At 49.0% G+C, this 23,201-nt stretch overlaps 2 protein-coding genes across 3 annotated transcripts in view; both read right to left on the bottom strand.

Annotated features, from left to right (window-relative positions):
• The window catches only part of MLLT1 (MLLT1 super elongation complex subunit), a 129,753-nt gene that overhangs the window by 69,176 nt on the left and 37,376 nt on the right, over nucleotides 1-23,201 (bottom strand). The window lies entirely within an intron of this gene.
• On the bottom strand, nucleotides 3,937-22,356 carry ACER1 (alkaline ceramidase 1). Its single transcript, XM_036846637.1, is given in 7 exon segments — nucleotides 3,937-4,180; nucleotides 4,438-4,575; nucleotides 7,343-7,480; nucleotides 8,352-8,493; nucleotides 8,577-8,691; nucleotides 22,265-22,305; nucleotides 22,308-22,356. Coding segments are annotated over 7 exon segments (792 nt in total). The 3' UTR covers nucleotides 3,937-4,011.

Genomic DNA, 23,201 nt, shown 5'->3' with positions numbered 1-23,201 from the left:
TTTTTTATTTTCTGGCAACAGTCCCTGATCTGAGGGCTCCCTCCAGTAAGTCACCTTTGTGTGAATTTTAAAATGGCAGCCCTTCTGGGAGGATGCCAACTCATGACAAGCTTAAGAGAGGACTTCGACCCCCACTTGCTCCCTCGTCCCCCCAATCAGACTCACAGAGTGAGGCTCCCCACCCTCCACAGAGGAAGCACATGCCCAAGTCTGGCCACTCAAAGGGCTGCATCCTTCTCGCTACTGGGATCGGTGGAGGCGGGTGAGAGAGGGCATGACCTAACACCAGCCAAGAGTGACTCTGGGAGCTTTCTTAAATTTTAATTGAGGTAAAATTCACATAACGTAAAACTAACCATGAACCATATTTCAGCGTATGATTCAGGGGCATCTAGAACCTTCCCAGTGTTGTGTAACCATCACTTCTATCTAGTTTTCCAAGACATATCCTTCACCCCAAAAGGAAACCCTATACCCATTAGTAGTCACTCCCCATTCCCTCCTCTCAGCCCCTAGCAACCACTAATCTGCTTTTGCCCTTATGTGGATTTGCCTGTTCTAGACATTTCATATAAGTGAAATCATAGAATATGTGCCTTTACTGTCTGGATTTTCACTGAGTGTAATATTTTCAAGCTTCATCCATATTGTATCATGTGTCAGAGCGTCATTCCTTTTTAAGGAGGAATAATATTCCATTGTATGGATGCACCACTTTTGTTTAGCCATCGATGGACATTTAGGTTGTTTCCACCTTTTGGTTCTTATCAAGAGTGCTGCTATGAACATTTCTGTATGCATATTTGTTTGAACACCTGTTTTCAATTCTTTGGGGTATATGTCTAGGAGTGGAACTGATGGATCACATGGTGATCCTATGTTTAACTTGTTAAGGAACCAGTAAACTCTTTTCCACCACAGCGGTACCATTTTATGTTCCTACCAGCAAATCACAAGGGTTCCAATTTCTCCATATTCTCATCAGCACTTATCTACTGCCTTTAAAAAATATTATGGCCAACTTAGTGGGTGTGAAATGATATTCGTGGCTTTGATTTGCATTTCCCTAATGATTAATGATGTTGAGCATCTTTTCATGTGCTCTTGGAGCTTTAGTGTATACTTTTCTACTTGGAAGGCTAGAAGCCTAATGCTGCTGGCAGCCACCTCCTACCCATGAGGCTGACCAGAGGGATGGAGGGAACCTGGCCCTGGTGACATCATTTGAAGCCTAGATCCAGCCATACCTGCAGCAGGCTAACTTCAAAGGTATATATGCTGATTATCCTTTTGTCATTCCAGCCAGCTAGAGTTGAACATTTTGTCCTTTGCCACCCAGAGTCCTCCATGATGGAGACTGGGACTTGCCAAGGTCCCATGGTTAGTTAGAATTACACATTGGATGAGTACCTAGACCCCCTTCCTACCTACCCACTGCCTCCATGCCCCAAGAGGAGGCTGTAAGGAGGGGTCAGCAGGGGCCAGGAGACAGAAGCTGGGGACAAATCATGGTCATGCATTTAGGGATAGAGGCAAGAGGAGTAGGAAGCAGATGCTTTTCTATCTGCCTGCCCCCAGAAGATTCTGAATTGAGATTCTTAACTATCAGAGTGTCAGATGCCCTTTAGAGAATATCATGGAAGCACAGCTGCTCTCCCCACCAGAAACACCAGGACACAACATTTTGCAGACAATTCACAAGTCTGTAGAAACTTCCACCGTCTCCACCCCCTCCTCCCACCACAATCCATCCTGAGGCCATAGGTGAAGAACTTCTGGTTTCTAGAACAAGAAAGTCAGAAAGACCCAGAAGCAGGAGACCTGAGATCCAAATACAGTCTTTCTTCTGACTCACTGTGGAGCAAGGAATTTGGAGGAAGGACAGTCCTGCTTCAAGTCCAGGCTGTGGGGGCCTGGGCAAGTTGCTTGCCCTCTCTGAGCCACATCTATAAAATGAGACTATTCTTGTCTATCTGGAGGGGGGTCGAGGGTTATTAGGTTCAATGCTGTGTGTCATGGACATGTAAATATGAGGGGCCCCTCTCCTTCCAATGTCCCCATCTCTCCAGCAGGCCAGATGGTCTTGCTTCTTCTCCTTTTGGAGCGATGCAATCCAGGGGCTTAGATAACATGCCCAGAAACCCATCTTCTGCGGAGAACGTCAAGTGGTTCATGGATACGAAATCCATCCCGGCCCCCCAGGTTAAGAACCTCTTACTCTGAACTCTCTCTCATTTACTAAGCTCCAACAACAGCTTCCTTTCTGTTGTTCCACTTCATTCCCACCCCAAGAGTTTCACACCTGCCATTTCCTCTGCCCAGAATGGTCTTGCCCAGCTCTTGGAATGGCTGGCTTCCTTGTTATTGAGGGCTCAGCTGGAAAGTGCACTCCCCGCTGATCATCCATTTGAAATGGCTACCCCCCAAACCCATGGTCTTGAGAACATCACCGTGCTTTATCTTTTTTTGCAGCACCCATCAGTGCCTTGGTTATGTGTCTTTTTATTTATCTAATGTATGTCTCCTCATTAGGGGAGGGACTTTGCCTGTCTTTGTTGTCATATATCCCCAAGGACTAGTGTCAAACATATCGTAGGAACTCAGTATATATTTGTTGAAAAGATGAATGACTGACTGAATGAATGAATGAATGAATGAACAGGTGGGAAAATAGATGAATGGAGGGATGATTGAATGATTTGGATGGATAAATGAATAAGTAGATGGCTAAATATGGATGGATGGATGAATGGATGGATAAATAAACAAATGGTTAGACAGAAGGATAAATGAATATAAATGGATGGCTAAATATAGATGGATGGATGGTTAACAGTTGGATACATGGATGGGTGGAAGGATAATGAGTAATGGATGATGGAAGGATGAATAATAAATATATGGATGGATGGATAAGTGGATGAGTACAGGGACGCATGGATGGTTCAATGAATGGATGATACATTAATGAATAAGCGGTAGATAAAAAAGATAGATAACAGATAAAAGGATGGACAAATGAAGGAATAAATTAGTGGATGAGTAAAAGGATGGCTAGATGGATAGTTCAATGGACAGTTCAAAAGATGGATGGAGGGATGAATGGATGGCTAAATTAAAGAATGAGTAGATGGATGTATGTTTGCAGACTCCATGCTAAGCGCTTTATATATTATCTTGTTTTATCTACACAGAAATCCCAGGAAGGAAGGAATGTTTTACAGACAAGGTCCCTGAACTTCAGAGGCAGGAAAAAATCGCTTACCCCGGATAATACGAGTAGGAGATGGTGGAGCAGGATTCAGACTTACATCCGCCTGACTCCAAGCCCTGGGCTCTTAACCACCAAGGAAATCACCCTCCCCTTCTCCCCTCACTTCGAGGGCCTGTACTAGCCACTGCAGCTCCCGTACTGATGCCCGTGCCCCAACAGCACCCAGATCACCCAGTGCCGGCCTCCAGGTTGCTCTGCTGTCAACCCCACAAGTCTCCGGGAGCCCGTGTGAGCCTGTGTGAGGATCTGTGAGGTCTCTGCACGCATGTGTGAGTGTAGAATGAGGCGACTGGAAAACGTGTCCGTTCTCTGGGGATGCCCCCCCAAGTACCAGTGACATTGCACAGCCAAAGACAGGTCCAAAGAGTCTCATAGGGACTGCCACTCTTTATAAGGTGCCCGGGGACCAAGCCCCAGCCTGAGGTCATTCCCAGTGGCTGCCACAGAATCACAGCACCAGGTCATCCGGCCTGGTCCTGTGACAACAGTGAACCCGGAAGAGGAAGTGAAAGAGAACAGGGGCAGGTTGTGGAGGGGAGCTCTGCCAGGCAGCCGCCCAGGGTCATCAGCACAGAGAGGCTGTGAAGTCCATCCCCTGCCTCGGGATGGGGCCACGGAGGGCCAGGAGGATGGGGAAATGGAGCTGGGGGGTGGAACTGCGGGCGTCTCTCAGTCTCCCCATTTAGGTTTCTGTCTTTGAGACGCAGGTGGCTGGGGGGCCAAGAAGCGGGCGGACCTCAGCAGCTCTTGTTGTCATCACTCATCTCCACGTAGGGCAGCCCCATGGGCCAAGTGTCCCGAGGCCAGTAGCAGACTTTGAGAGTTTTGTCCGGCATCTCATACGTGGCATCCGCCATGGCCATGGTGACAATGCCGTAGGGGAAGGTGATGCTGATGAGTACGTGCCTATGTGACAGGGTGATGAGGGGACAAGCTTGACGCCCCATCCGCACCTCTCCCTGCCTCTCATGGATCCTGACCATCCCAAAGGACCTCCTGGACCTGATCTCCTGACTACACCGTCCCCCAACACACACAGACACACATACACACACACATCCCAGTATCTGTGCCTCCCCACTCTGCCCCCAGGCTCCTGCTCCAAGCTCTGGCATCTGAGATTTTCTGCTTCTAGGGCCCAAGACCACAGGGCAAATGCTTACCAGATGCTGTGCAGGTAGGAGAAATTAATCCACTGCCAGAAACTGCAAAGCAAGCGGTCACTGATCCAGCTAGTAAACGCAAAAGCCCATAAAACCATGGTGACCTCAATTAGATGCCGAAGCTCCTTATTACTGGTCCTAGGGAGGGAAGGAGGGAGATCAGAGCCTGACTCGGCTAGCAGGGCCCAAAGGAGCTGATGGGAAACTCCTCCATCCAAGGAGATGAGGCTGGGAGGAGGGAAGGATCAAGGGGGCAAGGGGGGAGAGGGCCAGATCTGCGCTAACACTTGCTGAGCACTTACAAGATGCTGGGTCCTCACAACAATGCTATTATTCCCATTTTGTAGATGAGAAAACTGAGGCACGCGAGATTAAGTATGTCCCAGCCCCACCCCAAGGCTACACAGCTAGTAAGTGGGGTCTGATTGAGGTTTATCAGAATGCAGAACCCGTAACCAACAAGGCTTTCCGTGTTTGTGTTTTGGTGTGTAAGTGTGTGTGCCCCTGTGGGTCGGTGCATGAGAATTTATGTCTATGTGGCTATGAGAATATGTGTCTGTATGTGGGAGGGTGTATTCTCTGAGGCCATGTCTCAGGACAACTCAAGATTAGAATCTGTGTTTCCCAAACAGCAGAGCTAACCCACTGTCCCTTAGGAAACAGCTTATCAGGGATCAATGAGGCAGTAACTCCTTTCTGGGTAAAAGCACAAGCCCTGCCCACTAGCCTAAAATGGGACAGTTTGAACACCAAAAAAAAAAAAAAAAAATCATAAGAATTGGTGAAATCTAAGGAATTCCCCGGCAGCCCAGTGGTTAGGACTCTGCGCTTCCACTGCAGGGGGCACAGGTTCGATCCCTGGTCAGGGAACTAAGATTCTGCATGCTGGGCAGTGTGACCAAAAAAAAACAAAAGAAAAAAGAAATTAAAAAAATTAAAATTAGTGAACTCTGAATAAAGTCTGTGGTCTAGTTAACAGTATTGTCCCATTGTCAATTTCCTCCTTTCTGAGGCTAGACTGTGGTTACGTACGATGCTGCCGTTGGGGGAGCCGGGGGGGAATCTGGGTAAAGGGTACACAGGACTCTGTACTATTTTTGCAACTTGCTCTGAGCCTGTAATTATTTCAAAATAAAAAGTTAAAAATATAGGATAGTGACTGCAATGGATTGAAACACTTCAGAGATATAAACACCCATGAGTTCATAATAATACTTAAAGAAAAAAACCACTTCATTGGTCCTTACTAGAGATGGCTAAGGCACCAACTCATTGCTCTGGAAATTGATTTTTAAAAGGGAAAGAATCAGTGCCCTATCCTGTCTTTCCTGTCCAAACTGTATTTCAGGGTTGATGAGCAAAAGTCCTTCTATCTGGATGGATGAACTCCAGATAATCAATGCAGAAGGAATAATAGAATCTGAAAATCACCCTTTTGCACCCTCTAATGAGATCACGGATGGAGACGGCATGAAACAGCTGCTGGAATCATTAGGGGAAAGGTCAGTAGAAAACTTTATAATGAAGGGTCTGGATGACAACATCCGAATCTACTGATCAATCTTAATGGCACTAAATGTGGGCCAACCATTCATCATGGGGCCTTAATTGGCTGGAACAAGCAGCACCCAGTGCCACATATGAAATGAAAAAAAAAATTTAAACTTAAATCTAGATCTATTAATTTTCAGGAAATACAAAAATTAAAAAAAGAAAGAAGAAAGAAAGAAAAGAAAGGAAGAAACCACAGGAATCAGTCGGCCAAATCCATAATGCAGGATGTTCTACAGGACAAACGATCAAGTTTCTGTTATCAAATCAGAGGCGTGAAGAAGGGGGGAGGGAGGGAGGGACTGCTATGGAATAAAGAAGGTCTGAGAGACTGTGTTTGCCTTCTGATTTAAACAAGACCAGGTGTACGAAGATATCTTTGGGAAACTGAGGAAAGTTCAGTGCAAAATGGGTATTAGATGCTATTTTAAGGAAGGATCTTCTATTCGTCCCTCTAGATCCTTCCCTACCTTTCTCCACTCTGCCCTGTGCCTCAGGGGGCAGCAGGGGCAGGGGAGCTAAGCTATGTGGACCTCGAAATAAATATTCCAACAGTATCCTCCACCCACCCTTTGGTTCCCTACTGGGGGTCCCCATTGGCCAACCCAACTGGAAACCCAAGGACAAGGGAGCCCCTGGATTTGGTCCACACAACCTCCCTGTGGGATTGGCTCAGGCTGGCTGCAACCAACAACTGGAGGCCACAGCTCTTGCCAAGGAGACCCCCCTCTGCTAGCTCTCTCCTTCCAGATTCTTGCAATCACTCCCTCCCATCAATCCCCATCCCAGGTCTCCCGATGGTCATAGAATCCCACCGTTGTTAACACAGAGCTTCTAAATGATCCCTAGTGATTTTCCTACAGTCTGCCCTCTCCTTTGTAAAGAAACGTTTTATTCAACTCTCCTCAAATGGCCCCATTTGAGAGTCCCCTCTTTAGCCTGCTAAGACCTAGTATGGGTTAAAAATAATAATTCTTTATCAGGTGAGTGAAACCCTGAACAATGAATGGGTGACGTTATATGAAATCTGGGGGGGAATATAGAACGCAGGTCGGCAAAATGCTAATGTTTGTTGGGGCTGGTTAGTGGGCACATGGAGGTTTGTGATACAATGCTCTCCACTTGTATGTGTGTTTGGGGGTTTTCAGAATAAAAAGGACAAACTCTGCAGTCAGAGACAGCCTTAGGTTCAAATCCCGGTCCTGCCCCTATTTAGTGAATGATCTTGGGGAAGGGACATCGCCTCTTTAACACGGTGAGGTGTTTTGTTTTTTTTGGGGGGGGGGGGGGGGGGGCGCAGTTCTTGGAAGGGAAAGGGGAGCCCCCTCCCCGGGCACCTGCAGCCACCACCCACTTTTTATATTCCTGGGCCACGATGTAGACGATGTGCAGGGCAATGGTGTTGAGGGCGTACGCGTTGATTGTGGGCCTCAGGAAGGCCAGGAAGGTACTGACCACGGTGGCGATGACGACCAGGCAGATGTACTGGGGCCTGGGGAGAGAAGGGCTCAGCCGTGGGGGGTGGTTGGGGGGTGTTCCTGTGGGGTTTAGGCAGAGCCATAGGGCGCTCTTGTGGCAAAGATGGATGAGAAAAGGGAAGCTCAGAAAATGGTCTTAAGACTCCCAGGTGGGCTCAGTAAAAGGTCTCAGGGGTCCCAGGAGGATCACATGAAATTTATCAGCTGGTTCCCTGGGGTCCAGGGAACCCAGGTGGGCACAGGCAGGGTCCGAAGGGGGTCCCGGGGTAGGGGACGGGTAGGATGACAAGGGGGTCTCAGGGAAGCTCAAGGGGGCTTAGTCAGGTCAGAAGAGGGTTCCAGAGCCCAGGTGAGTTCAGGCGAGGGATTCAGGTGAGCCGGGTGGGATTAAGGAAGGAACTACAGGGGTCCCAGTGGCTATTAGGAGAGGGGTCCTGGAAGGCTCAAGTGGGTCACACAGGGTCAGGAGAGAGATTCAGATGGGTCTTGAGGTCAAAAAAAGGGGCCCAGGAGGATCCAATGAAAGATTCCAGGGAACCCAAATGACAGGCTCAGGGAAGAGGTTTCTGGGCCCCAGGTAAGCTTAGGCATGGGGTTCTGGGACCCCATAGTGGGTTCACACAGGGTCTGGAGAAGGTCCCAGCTATCCAGGTGGGATCAGAGGAAGAATTCCAAATAAGCAGTAGGATAAGGGGAGGACTTCCAGGGGTCGCAAGTGCACTCAGAAGAGGGGTCCCTGGAAGTCCAGTTAGATCAGGCAGGGTCAGGAAAAAGTCCTGGGGTGTTGAGGGGAAGGATTCCGAACACCCCAAGAGGGCCTGGGCAGGGGACCCAGAGGATAGGTGGGCTCCAGCAAGATCGACAGAGGACCGGCCCTCGCCCCACCTGTTGTCCCCTAGGAAGGCAGGAAAGTAGCAGCGGGGCATCCATATGCTGTAGCCACTGGCCAGCAGCGACAGAATAGCGATCTCATCCAGCATCTGGCCCAGGAAGCTGAGTGTCATGTGAAAGTACACAGAGAACAGACCTGGAGCAAAAGACAAAGGCAGGTGGTCAAGGGAGTTGTCCCTTCCTGCCCCCACTACCCCACTGTCCCAGCCCCCCACCTACCTACGACTGTGAAGAGGAAGAAGATGACATAAATGTAGCGGGAACGTTTCTGGACATATGGGTGCATCAGAAACATCATGAGAGGCCCAAAGATGAAGAAGGTGACATTGCTGAACTGGAGAAGGAAGGGGGAAATATGGGGAGGGGGTTGTCAGACAGAGAAGGAGGAGGGGGGCTGCCCTTAGTCTTTACCCAGTCGGTCACCTACCACCTTTCAGGCAGTTAATCAACCCAGGGTCTATCCATCTTTCAGCTGACCTTAACAGCCAACCAGTCATCAGTAGATCCATAACTCCATCCATTATTCTATGGGTTCATTCATTCATTCAATGCATGTGGCAAAGTCTGTCTACTAACTTTCCACATTTTCCTTTCGGCAGTAGTGTTCCCCAAGTTTGAGCTGGGCGTCCAACTACTCAACAAAAAGACTACATATCCCAGCCTTCCTTGCAGCTCACTGTGGCCTTGAGACCTGGTCTAGCCAATGGGATAGGAATGTAAATGAATCTATTGCTTCCAGGTCTGTCCTTAAGAAGCAGCTTAAGGCTTGCACTCTACGTCTTGTGGACTGAAATGCAAACTTGGTGGTCATGAGTTGGCCTTGGCCTTGTAGACAAGGAAAGACAATGCAATACCCTGGTGACTCGCTTCTAAAAAACAGCATGAAGCAGAAGTGATGGGGCATGACTTCTGAGGTTGGGTCAAAAAAAGTACTGTGGGGCTTCCCTGGTGGCGCAGTGGTTGGGAATCCACCTGCCAATGCAGGGGACACGGGTTCCTGCTCCGGTCCGGGAAGATCCCACATGCCGCGGAGCAACTAGGCCCGTGAGCCACAACTACGGAGCCTGTGCTCCGCAACAAGAGAGGCCGCGACAGTGAGAGGCCCGCGCACTGTGATGAAGAGTGGCCCCCGCTTGCCGCAACTATAGAAAGCCCTAGCACAGAAACGAAGACCCAACACATCCAAAAATAAATAAGTAAATAAATTTATAAAAAAAAAAAAAAAAAAAAGTACTGTGGCTTCCACCTGATGGTCACTATCTCAGAGCACGAGACATTGGAGTTCTAGCCACCATGCAAGAAGACGGGGTACCCTTAAAGCTGCCATGCTGGAGAGACCATGTGGAGAGACCACAGAGAGATCGAGAGAGATGCTGGAGGAGCCCCAGCTGTTCCAGTCCCCAGAAGTTTGACTCTTCCCAGCCCAGCTACCACACACAGAAGTGAATGAACCTTCAGATGATTCCGGTCCCCTTCCCCCCTTCAAGTCACACCAACAGTTGCCAAGTGGAACATACATGAGCTGTCCCTGCCAAACCCTACCCAGATTACTGATTCATGAGCAAAAATAAATAAATAAATAAGTGGTCATTGTTTCAAGCCACTAAACTTTAGGGTGATTTGTTATGCAGCATTAGCTAGCTGAGACAAAGAGGAAATATTACTGTGGGCTGGAGTAGGAGAGGAGAAAGGTGCATGGAGGCCAGCTGGTACAGCTATGCCTTGTCCAGAACCCCATGACTGCACAGCTATGTTGTCTATGGATTAGTGATTTGCATCCTTATAATTAGACATTCACAGTGTTCTGGGGCCCAGGCCAGGTTTATAATTCCCAGAATCTTTTCTCATCCTCAAAACAATCCTGCCAGGTAGGTTGTGCATCACCACACCATAGGAGAAGATACTGATTCTCAGAGTGGTCAAATGGTCCAGCCCAGGTCACCCAGCCAGTAAGTGGAGAATCCAGGATTTGAAGTGAGATCCCACGTGAGTTTCTTGAGAGAAGAATCAGAGTGCTGTTTATCACAGAAGCAGAAATTGCTTCATAGACCTCAATCGATGTTTGATAATAACACATGATTCAAATAATTAACAATGACCACTAAGAATATGGCAGTTATGGCAGACAGTGGGAATTGAGCACTCAACAACCATCCTCCCTTCTTCCTCCTTAACCAAACTGATTTGGTTCATTATTAGGAAGACACATCCTTCTTGGGAGGCAAAGGGGAATAACAATGGGCACAAGCTAATCTGATTCTCTCCTTCTTCTATGTAACAAGGCCACCGAGCTAAAGACTACATTTCCCAGATTCCCTTGCAGTTACACACAGCCGTGTGACTGAGTTCTGGCCAGTAAGACATGGGCACAAGACATAAGTACAGCTTCTAGGTTATCTTCTTAAAGGGAAGGGGTGTGCCTTCCCCTTAATCCCTTTCTACTGGGATGCAGATGTGGTGGGATAGCTTCTTCAGCCACACAGATGACAGCAATGGCCTAGAGATGGGAAAACAACCATATAGAAGGAGCCTGGATCTCTGGTACCCCAAAGCTCTCACACCAGCCCTGGGGAGCTTATGATTGGATGTTATGTAAGAGAGAAACAAATTTCTATCTTCATTAAACCATTATTATTTTGGGTCTCTGCTACAGCAGCTGGACTTATGTCTTAACTTATAGATACCCCCTTTCTTTCTTGTTAAATAAACCAGAATTTTGTTCAGGCATCAGGAAGACATGGCTTTTAGGGAGGCAGGATTTAGCCCCAGGGCATAGATCATCCCTGTTGCTAAGGATTGGTTAAGGAATGAATGTGTGATATAATTCTGGCCAATGAAACATGATGGAAGATCTGATGAGGGGCTTCTGGGAAAGTTCTCTTTACTGAAATCAGACTGACTGAAAAGGCCTTTGGAGATTCTTGTGATGTTTCAGATGCGGCAGCCATTTTGCAACCATGAGGAAACAAGGTTGACAGCAAAAACAAATACTTGAGGACAGTGGTCTCAAACTTTTTGGTTTCAAGAACTTCTTATATTCTTAAATATTATTGAGGACACTGAAGAGCTTTTGCTTGTGTGAGTTACATCTATCAAGATTTACCTTATTAGAAACTAAAACCCCAAAACTTTCAAGACACGTGACTACACAAGCCCACATTCGTTTGGCCATCAGATAGATGATGTCATCACATGTCATGCAGCCTCTGGAAGATTCCATTGTACCCTCGTGAGAGAATCAGAGTGGGAAAAGGCAAATAATACCTTCATATTATTATGAAAATAATTTTGACCTTGAGGAACCCCTGAAAGGGTCTCAAGGACACCAAGCAGGGTGGTGCTTGGACAATATTTTGAGGACCACTTCTCCAGGGATAGCAGAGAAGAAAGATGGGAAGAACCAAGTAGCTTGATGATGTTGGGCTCTGAGTTAACCTATTCTGGAACCATCTACCTCCAACTTCCATTAAAAAAAAAAAAGATACTGTCCTTTCTATTTAAGCTGTTTTAGTTGGGTGTTTTATTTGAAACCAAAGCATTCCAATGAACGAGCTTTGGGATCCAAGTGGTGTGGGATTGGATACATGTTCCCTTGCTCATTAACTGTGGAGCCTTGAGAAGGTAACTTCAATCCCTTAACCTGCCATCTCTGCATCTCTGACATATGCATAACGCCACCTGCCTCTTCATGCTGTTGACCCAAAGGTCCCCAAACCTCACTGGACTCATAAATACAATGAAGGTCACAAGAACATTTGCACCAGAATTTCAATGGCTCAAAGTCCCCAACTGCTGATGCAGGACTTCGATGCCCCTCAAAGTCTCCCCCGGATATGTTGGGGTCACAGTGAGTATCTCACATGGGCTCAGAAACAGGTGTTCTCATGGCCTCAATCCACCTGCCACTTTGAGGTCAACCAGCTTGCTCACTCAATGACACCCTTCCCTCCCCCCAGAAATCTTCCCCTTGTAAAGGTCTCCTAAATTGTCTGCATTCCATCTTAGAAAGTGAAGAAATAGCACCCTCTTAACTAGGATGCTCTGTTATTTTTCAGAACCCCAGTATTAACGATGCTGACTCAAAAATACAGGGCACGGTGGTGGGTGTGGGGAAAATCTTTCACCTGATACGAGGTCAGCATCTACTAGCCTAGGTCCTGGGCACCTGTACAGGTTCCCAAGACAGGAGGCCTCCTGATCCCAGGAAAGTCCACAGCTCTCCTGGGGCAATGGTAGAACCAGCTCAAAGGCCACAGTTTGAGAACCCAGCCTTGGCAAACTGGTTTCCCAGCCCATGGTCCCACCTATGTCCTTGTTTTCCATGCCAGGTTCTCTGGTGTTTGTCAATGGACAGGGTCAAACGCATCTCCAGGAGGGTCACCCAGTTCACAGTGGCTACCCCAGAACACAGAACACCCCCAAACCTGCCCTGTCTGTGTCATGAGACCCTACCCCACTGGAATAGACACCTATTCCAAAGCAGGATATCAGACTTTTCTTTGGGGAATTTGAAACTTGGAGCAGACATAAAGCCTGGGAGTCACCATAATTGTGTTGCACCATTGGCAACTCTCTAAAGAGGCCCTGGGATATTGTCATTGATGTTTAAAATATGGCAACCATCTTGCCACCCACGAGAAGACAAGGGTGAGAAAAAAAAAGCAAATACTCGAGGGTAGTATTTGCCCTTCTGCTGAATCCTGCACACCTACCCTGGGTCCCAGCCTTCCCAAAACAACTCACCTTTCCATTTTCTAAGATATCCCACAATCTTTCCAATGCTTTCTTTCTCTCCCTCCCCACCCTCTTTGGTTTCTTTGTTTTGGTTTTTGCTTAAGCTACCTTTCTATTGCCTGAATCCAACAAACCCATCAGCATTGGTAATACTAGCTAGGATTCTTTGGTAGCAAGCAACAGAAAATGATTCTGGTGAACTTGCACTATAAATATAAATGTGTGTGTGTGTGTGTGTGTGGTTACTTATTTAATTAACCAAATCATTCATTCGTTCGTTCGTTCATTCATTCACTCATTCATTTATTACCGGGAGCTCATTAATCAAAGGAATTGCAGAGGACAAGGAAAACCAGAAACCAGAACAGCTTTGACCCTCTAATGGACAATCTCTTCAGGGGGCAATTTTGGGTATGAATGAAAACAGCTGTGTCCAGTCCTTCTGTCCAAGCCCAAGCTTCAAATTCTGGAGAGTGTAGCCTGGACCACATCCCATCCTTGGCCAGAAGAGGGGGACCACCTTGATTGACCGTCCCACCGAGACCATAACCAGGTGGTTGATGAAGGGAAAATGGGGCCATGGATACTGAATGGGCAAAGCCCCAAACAAATCTGATGTTCCCTCTGCCTTCAACCAAACGGCAGCCCTTGGGCAAATCAGGCACGCCTGAAGATGCCAAGCCATCCAGCCTCCCAAACTGTTAAGCCTCCACTTAAAACACGTCCGTGACTCTCATCTATAAAATCCATATTCTTAAGCTTGGCTTATAAACTCCCTCCATAACTCACCTTTCTCCACCTTCAACTTTATAATCTGGGTGGAAGGAATAACTCAGGTCTGAATGAGCCATACTTACTCTAACCTCCAGGAGTTCACACATACTGTTCCCACTGCCTGGAACACTCTCATTCCCACTTACCCCTCTTCGCCAGGCCAACTACTCTGCCTTTAACCTGGGCATCACTTTCTCCCTAAAGCCTTCCTAATCCCCCAAGGCAGGGTCAGGTGGCCTTCCTTTGTGCCCCTGTGCCATCCCACTTTCCTGACACTTGTCTGGCTGTTCTGGAACTGACTCTCCCGCTAAACCTGGCTTTGAGAGTGGGGACTGTGGCTTCCCCCTTCTCCATTATAACCTCAGGAACCAGAATATAGTAGGTGCTCAATAAATCCTGTCGGCTGGATCTCCAAATAATTCAGGTGGATCACCTGTCACACACATGAAAACACTTGGCAGAGGGTCTTGCATCTAGAAAGTTCTGAATAGAAGGCGCTACAACTGTCACTTTCCAACCTCTTGACAGCCTGACTTTACAGATTGTTCTTAATCCTCACACACCCCCTCAAGGTCCAACTTTCTAGTTCTTGTTTGGCAATGGGGAGCTTGAGTCTCAGAGAGGTGGAGTGGTTTCTCTGAGGTTGCACAGCTCTGGGGGACTCCGAAGTTTGCTTTGACCCCCTGCTTTGAAAGATTGGAGGACTAGATGGGTGCTGAAGATGAAGAGGGTGCTCCCCTGCTTCCTGGCTGTGTGATCTGGTGTCTCTGGGTCCCCCTTTCCTGCACCAGTGAAATAGGAGAGGATCATCAATGCTACCATGAAGGTTGTTGGGGGCGGGGGATGCATGAGGCCAGGCATTGAAAAGCTACTTCGCCAGGGACGTGGTTTTGGCTCAAGAAATAGCAAAGGCTGCTGCTTCTCTTGTTACTGTTGAAGGAGATAATAATAACAGGCTTGTGGTTGGTATCAATGCTCCATGCTAAGTGGCCTGCAGAATGAAGACAGGCGTTCTCAATAAATGTCCCTGAGTGTGTAGAATGAGGACAGAGCAACGGGCGACGCCTATGTCTAATGGGCTCCGAATGGCGCCGGGGTTTCTGATAGAATCAGAGACCACCCTGACACCAGGGTCTCCCTCTCTGCCCTCTGGGGCTGGGCCCCCGCGTTTCCCAACCACCGGCCCCACCCAGACTCAGAGAGGCAGGCAAGGTACCCGCCCGAGATCGTGGCCAGTCCTGAGCTCTGGACACAGGTGAGCTGGATTCCTTGGGTCCCAGCCCCAGCAGGTGCCTTCATTTTCATTCATTCATTCATTCATTCATTCATTTGCTCAACAATCATTCCTTCAGTACCTACTATGTGCTCAAGGACCTTACCAGTGCCTGAAAACAAAGTCACTGCCTTTACGGTGTATCCAGAGTTTGGGGGATGCTCTATGCTTCATTTTCCTCCTCTATAAAACGGAGGCCCTATCTCCAAGCGCCACGGTGAGGATTCTAGAACTGAGTGCCATGGGACCAGGGGGGTTGGCAGTTTTGTTCACTGCTGCAAACCCCAGGTGTCTAGGACAGTGCCTGGCACACAGTAGGTGCTCAGTGAATTTTTGTAGCGAATAATGCACACAAAGAATACATGTCAATAATGCACATATGTGTCTGGTGCATGTGCTGTGTACCATGGGGTGACTATTATTCTAGAATGCTTTGATGTTTTGATCACCCGTACCCAGCAGGACGTCTGGTAAGTGGATGTGGCTGGATTCCTTAGGACTGGAAGGAGGAAAAGGGGAAGAGATGGAGGGAAGGTGGGGAGAAGGAGGAAGGAAGGAAGGAAGGGAGGGAGGAAGGAAGGAAGGGAGGGAGGGAGGGAGGAAGAAGGAAGAGGATTGACCTGAGTAGACTCCGCACCTCAGCCTTTTTCTCATTTACCCCAAACACCCTGGGCTAAAACCACAGCCCGGGGCTTCCCTGGTGGCGCACTGGTTGAGAATCTGCCTGCCAATGCAGGGGACACGGGTTCGAGCCCTGGTCTGGGAGGATCCCACATGCCGCGGAGCAGCTGGGCCCGTGAACCACAACTGCTGAGCCTGCGCGTCTGGAGCCTGTGCTCCGCAACAAGAGAGGCCGCGATAGTGAGAGGCCCGCGCACCGCAATGGAGAGTGGACCACGCTCGCCGCAACTAGAGAAAGCCCTTGCACAGAAACGAAGACCCGACACAGCCAAAAATAAATAATAAAATCAATAAATTAAAAAAAAAAACAAAAAAACCCCCCACAGCTCGCACCACCCACTCCACACACAGCTTCTCTCCTGAGGCACCGCTTCACTTTAGGATTCCATTGATTTCATTGTTTACTGCTTTATCATCTCTGCCCTCCCCACCGTACTGTGACTTCCATGAGGACAGGAAACACCTGTTTTATCCCCAGCTGTGTCCCCGACGCCTATCACGCTGGGCACCCAGTAGGCTGGCATGCACTCAAGAAAAATCTGTTGACTCAGTCAAATCAAGAAACGTGGCCGGGGGCGGGAGGGATAAATTACAGTTTGAGATGAACAGATGCACACTACTGAATATAAAATAGATAAACAACAAGGTCCTACTGTACAGCACAGGGAATTATACTCAATATCCTATAATAAACCATAATGGAAAAGAACATGAAAAAGGGAATTCCCTGGTGGTCCAGTGGTTAGGACTCCGCACTCTCACTGCCGGGGCCCCAGGTTCAATCCTTGGTCGGGGAACTAAGATCCCGCAAGCTGCATGGAGCAGCCAAAAAAAAAAAAAAGAAAAGAAAAAGAGTATATATTCTTTTTATATATATGTATATATCAAAGTATATATATATCTGAATCACTTTGCTGTACACCAGAAACGAACACAACATTGTAAATCAACTACAGCAAAAAAAAAAAAAACAAAAAAAAAACCCATGGCCAAACCTCCCCTTTTTCTTTCTCCCCAGTGCCAAAGCTCAAACTCCCACCACCCACCCCTGGCCCTGTCACCTGCCGAGGACCTCCGTATGCATCCGTTCCACTCATGCACGTGAGTGTCAGTGCTGGGCTGGGGGCGTGGAGCACCAGCCACAGGGCCTCTCCACATGGGACTTACTTGCATGAATTAAGATGCACACGACATTGTTAATCACTCAGTAACTGAGTGGCCTCACAGCACTGTGGATAAGTGAGAGACTCTGAGACTAGGTGGCCGGGGTTTAACTCTGGCACTCCCAGCATTCACACGCTTGCAGTTCACATGCTGTGCAACCCTGGGAAGGAAATGTACCCTCTCTGAGCCTTTATTTCCCCCATCTGTAAAATGCGGAGAGTAAGAATTTTATGAGGATTACAGTAAGTGCTATTTGTTAAACAAAATTAATGTCAAATAAAATGAATGTATTAAAACTTTCTCATTTCTCTGTGCTATATTTACTTCTGACAACAACAGTAATAATAGCTTCAACTTATTCAATGCTTAGGATGTGCCAGGAGCTGTGAGTTTTTTTAAATACCTCTATTTTTTAAATTACAATATAATTCACAGACTATCAAATTCATTCTTTTCAAGTGTACATAATCTATTCAAATGTTGTGCAACCATCATTGCTAATTCCAGAACATTTTCATCACCCCAAAAGGAAACCCTGTACCCATTAGCAATCACTCTCCCTTCCCTTCCCCCAGCGCTTGGAAACCACGAATCCACTCTCGCTCTCTGTGGATTTGCCTGTTCTGGATGTTTCATATCAACAGAATCGCATGCTGTGTGGTCTTTTGGGTCTGGTTTCTCTCACTGAGCATCATGTTTTCAAAGTTCATCCATGTTGTAGCGTGTGTCAGTGCTTCACTCCTTTTTAAGGCTGAATCATATTCCATTGTGTGGATGGAGGACACTGTGTTTATCCATTCATCCACTGATGGACATTAGGGATGTCCAGTAGCTGTATCATCCTCTCCATTGTCCTATGAGTCAAAAATTACTAGCACCTCACAGAAATCCCCTTTTTGCATAGGTACTCAGTAAATATTTGCTGAATAAAAGGAATGAATGGGGACTTCCCTGGTGGCGCAGTGGTTAAGAATCTGCCTGCCAATGCAGGGGACACGGGTTCGAGCCCTAGTCTGGGAAGATCTCACATGTCGCAGAGCGACTAAGCCCGTGCACCACAACTACTGAGCCTGCGCTCTAGAGCCCGCGAGCCACAACTACTGAGCCCGCGAGCCACAACTACTGAAGCCCGCGTGCCGAGAGCCCGTGCTCCGCAACAAGAGAAGCCACTGCAATGAGAAGCCCGTGCACTGCAACGAAGAGTAGCCCCCGCTCACCACAACTAGAGAAAGCCTGCACGCAGCAACGAAGACACAACACAGCCAAAAATAAATAAAATAAAGAAATAAATTTTAAAAAAAAAGGAATGAATGACTGAGTTTTTCTTCCCTAGCGTGTACCACCCCCTGGCATCCTATACTCTTGACTCCTGTTTATTGCCTGTCTCCTCCATCCCCCAGGACACCAGCCCCACGAGAGCAGGCATTTTTGTCTGCTTTGATCACCACTGCGTCCCCAGAGCTGAAACGGTGACTGGCTGCACCAATTCCCAGTGAATGAAGAGTGAAATAAAGGGGTCATTTCAATCTGACCCCTGCGTCAGCCCCGGGAGGCCAGCAGGTTGCGGATCAGCGATGCCTGTTTTTCCGAAGGAGAAGAGAGGCCCAGAGGGACCTATCGAGTCTGGGTCTGGGATGTATCATGAGCATGATCACCAGTTTCATGCGTGCAATTATTCAATTAATTGCATCTCTCCTCCCTGAGGGCGGGAACCATGCCCTCCTCGGTTCTGCGGGACCTGGCATACAAGAGGTGCCCTGTAATTAATTGCTGTTGCTGTGAGTTTTGAGGAGGAGGAAGGCAGAAGAGGGAGGTGTGGTTTAGAGCTCATGGGACCTGCTGGTCACAGCCAGGCGCTCAGAGAGGGGCGGGCCTCCCGCCTGGGTCCCACAGCATCCAGGGAAGAGAGAGACTGGAGTTACTAGCACACTGCAGAGGCCAACAGTGCCAAGGCTGTCGGAAAAGAAGGTGGGGACACTGTTGGAGGTGTGCACTGCAGCCTACACCCCCCCACACACACCCTCCCCGCTCTTATCTCCCTGTCTCTTTGATACCCACCCACCCCCCTACTCATCCCCACCTCTGTGCCTTTCCTATGCAGTTCCCCACGCCAGGCACACCATCCCTTTGTTCTGAATCTCAGCATCTGAGAGGGAGTTTTCTAGAGAGGATGAGATGCGGAGCTTCTGAAGCTTTGGCAGGATCCCAGGGAAGAAATTCAGCAGCACAGCTGCCTCTGGGAGCCGGAGTGGGGGGGGGGGCCTTGAAACATCTCCCCACACCACTTGAAACTCTCCTAAGTTGTCAGCAGCCCAGAAGGAGGCCACACCTGGAGGCCACCAGGCCAAAGCAAACAGGTGCCAACTAGAGCGGCCCACCCCTTGACTTCTGCCCCTGCCCCACCTGCCCCAGCCCCTCCCACACCCCCCGACCTCTGCTCCTGTTGGATCGCCCTTCCTGGCTCTCGGTTAGACTGTGAAAGGCGGCCAGGTGTTCCAGCCGCCCCAGATCATCAACTCCCCCACGCTCCGAAGTCAGCCATGGCTCCCGCGTGCCCTCACGATGCAGCACGCACTCTTTTGCCCTGCTTTCCTGATTTAGCCCCTGGAAACCTTATCAGCCCTTTTTCTCTCCTCCGTTCCCTCCCCCTCAGGCAGGCAGCCTGGGCGCTGGCTTGAAGCTACCAGTTCTTTTCTCTCACCTCAAGACCTTTGCATAGGCTGTTGCCTTTGCCCCATACACCTTCGAGAACATTTACTCATTCCTTAAGCATCAAGGTTCCCTCCCCATTCAACAAACAGAGGCCTGACGCTCCACCCCGTGGTGCCTCACCATCCCACATCTGCCCCCTGTTTTTCTCCCTTTGCCACGAGCTGACTATGGGGGTGTCCGTTTCTAATTCTGAACCAACAGCCCAGCAACCTGGGGGCACTGAGCCTCTCTGGGACCCCGGCATCACCCAGCACAGGCTGGTTTACAGCACTTTTGTTGAATGAATGAGTCCGTCAGTGAATACAGGAGAAATTTCAAACCCTCCAACTCAGCATTGAAAACTTCGTCTTTATCTCTCCCCATATTTTAGCCACAGAGACATACTTTCCCAGACTGGGTGTCCCTCTTTTACTTCCAGGACTTAGCACATCCTTTTCTTCTCTTTTGCTCTCTTTCCCAGACTCCTGCCCTACTTGGCGAGGTCCTAGTCATCCTTCAAAAGCCAACGCCTGGGGGCTTCCCTGGTGGCGCAGTGGCTGAGAATCTGCCTGCCAATGCAGGAGACACGGGTTCGAGCCCTGGTCTGGGAGGATCCCATGTGCCGCGGAGCAACTAGGCCCGTGAGCCACAACTACTGAGCCTGCGCTCTGGAGCCCGTGAGGCACAACTACTGAAGCCCGCGAGCCTAGAGCCCATGCTCTGCAACAAGAGAAGCCACTGCAGTGAGAAGCCCAAGCACCGCAATGAAGAGGAGCCCCCGCTCGCCGCAACTAGAGAAAGCCTGCGCACAGCAACAAAGACCCAACGCAGCCAAAAATAAATAAATAAAATAAATTTTAAAAATTAAAACTAAAAAATTAAAAGCTGCCTAGTAGTTTGACATCTGTTCAAGCCCTACAAAGATTAGTGAAAATGTTATGGCTTTTGTGTGGTCCATGTGCTAAGGATGATGTTTCCAATTTTAAAAGGGAATTCCCTGGCGGTCCAGCGGTTAGGACTCGGCGCTTTCACTGCCAGGGCCCGGGTTCGATCCCTGGTGGGGAAACTAAGATCCCACAATCCCCAAGGCACAGGAAAAAAAAAAAAAAAAAAGGCTGAAGGAGGATGTCATGGAGGGGAATTCTGCATGAGGGCGCATGGATGCGGAAGCAGCCCACATCTGAGCCAGCCCTCTCTCCGTGCCTTCTGTGGGGTGGGCTGGACAGGGAACTTTCTGGACTGCAGGGACTGCTAGGGAACGCAGAGAGGAGGAGTCCAGAACCCCACACCCTCTTCTCAGCCTCCAGGCACCAGCACATTCAGCCCTCTCCCTTTTTATAGGGAAGGCCACCGAGGACCAGAAAGGGTCGGTATCTCTGGCTCAGGAGAAGCAAAAGCTGGGGCGACCTCAGGGACCCCTTGAATCTCAAACTCTTCCCTCCCAGCTCTGGAAAGTGGTGAGGTCAAAGGTAACAGAGTCAGAGCAACCTGGGCAACCTGGCACTGAGCTCCCCTCCCCCAAAAAAACACCTCTCCCAGATATGCCAAGTTCAAACCCCACCTCTAAGTACCACGGTTACCCTGGGCATATCCTTCAATCTCCCTGAATGCCTGTCTCTTAATCTGGAAAATGGGATTAACTAACTCTATATACTATACATGCTGCCTAATTCCCAATGTCATGGTGAAGATTAAATGAGGTTTTTTCAGGCAAAATGTTTTGGGCAATGCCTGGCACAGAGTAAGTGCTCAATAAAGGCCATTATTTGCGTGAATTCATGCTCACCATTTATTGAGCACGTACTATGTGCAGGGCACAGAGCAAAGGACATTGCCTCATTATTCACCAATCCGGGAGCTCCAGGAAGGCAAGCCCACTGCCTTATTCACCACAGTGTCCCCAGCACCCCGCACAGGATAACTGTACGTGTCTTTGGTCGCTTGCATCTTTCAAGCTTCATTTAAATGCCATTGCCGTTGAGGCATCCAAGAGTTTTGAGCCCTTCCAATGTGGTCCTGGTAGCAGGGGCTGGGTGAAGGATGACCAGCCATCCTATTTTGCCTGGAACTGAAGGGTCTCCTGGGACACAGGACTTATGGTGCTAAAACCAGGACAGTCCCAGCACACTGGGATGAGTTGGTCACCCTGGGCTGGGGATACAGCTGAGAACAAGGCAGACACAGCCATCTCCTCCAGGAAGCCCTCCCTGATCCACCCCTCCACCAATGGCTCAGGAGCTGCCTCTAGGCTTCCCAGAAGCTGCCTGTGCGCCTCCCATTACAGCACCATCATCCTGGGTTGTGAACACCTGGAGTCGCACCTGTATCCTCTGCTCTGGGAGGGCAGAGGCAGCTCTTTTCCAGGTTACTGCTGCGTTTCCAAAACCTACCACAGAGCCTCACGCCTAATAAAGACAGTCTAATGAATGAAAGCCAGAAGGCAGCAGGCCTTGCCTAACAGATGAGCAAACTGAGGCTCAGAGAGGTGGGCTGCTTGAGCAGGATTTCCCAGCAGGGAGGTGGAGGAGCTGGGGTTTGAACCCCTGTTTGCTGAGACTCTGTCCCACCAGTCCTCCCGCCCGGCCCTCACCGTGTTGTAGAACTCGGCCACCAGCTCCAAGTGCTGGAATTGCTCTCACACCAGTCCACCTCTGAGCTCTGGTAGGCGAAGATGCTGGGCATCCTGATGCAGTGCCTGCCATCCCCTGGCTGCGTCTGGCAGAGAGGCGCACGAGAGCCTAGAGAGGGCCGGGCCCAGCCAAGGCGGGGGAGAGACGGTGGGGTGCCCCGCAGCAGGCAGAGAGGAAAAACCTGCTGGACGGCTCCCTGGTGGCACCAGGACAGCCTGCCCGCTGTGGTGGCAGCCGGCCGGGCATAAGCAGAGGGGGTGGCACTGTCCACGTGGGGCAGGGGTGAGTGGGGAGGGGGCCTCCCTTCCCCGCCCCCTCTAGGAGTGGGAGTTAGGGGGACTGTTTTTTGGAAAAGTAATTTAAAATAATGGTGATGGGGACCTCCCTGGTGGTCCAGTGGTTAAGACTCTGCTCTCCCAATGCAGGGGGCCCGGGTTCCATCCTTGGTCAGGGAACTAGATCCCGCATGCTACAACTAAGACCCAGAGCAGCCAAATAAATAAATAAATATTAAAAAAAAAATAAAGTAATGATGATGATGATCCCACTGGGATGAGTACTTTGCCATCCCCACTTTGCAGATGGGCAAACTGAGGCAGAGAGCAAAGTCATTTGCACAGAGCATGCAAGGTGATGACACCAAGATGTGAAAACAGGCAGGCTCCAGACTCTGAGCTTCTTTTTTTTTTTTTAATTTATTTTTTCTTTTCTTTTTCTTTTTCTTTTTTTTGGCCGCCCTGTGTGGCTTGCAGGATCTTATTTCCCCGACCAGGGATTGAACCTGGGCCACCGCAGTGAAAGCGCCAAGTCCTAACCACTGGACTGCCAGGGAATTCCCCAGACTCCAAGCTTCTAACCATTAGGTTTTACTATCTCGACATCGCCAAAGCTCCACGC

This window comes from Balaenoptera musculus, chromosome 3 (assembly GCF_009873245.2).
Source record: "Balaenoptera musculus isolate JJ_BM4_2016_0621 chromosome 3, mBalMus1.pri.v3, whole genome shotgun sequence".
Lineage (NCBI taxonomy): Eukaryota > Metazoa > Chordata > Mammalia > Artiodactyla > Balaenopteridae > Balaenoptera > Balaenoptera musculus.
The sequence above is the reverse complement of the archived record's forward strand: the minus strand, read 5'-3'. Positions and strand labels throughout refer to the sequence as shown.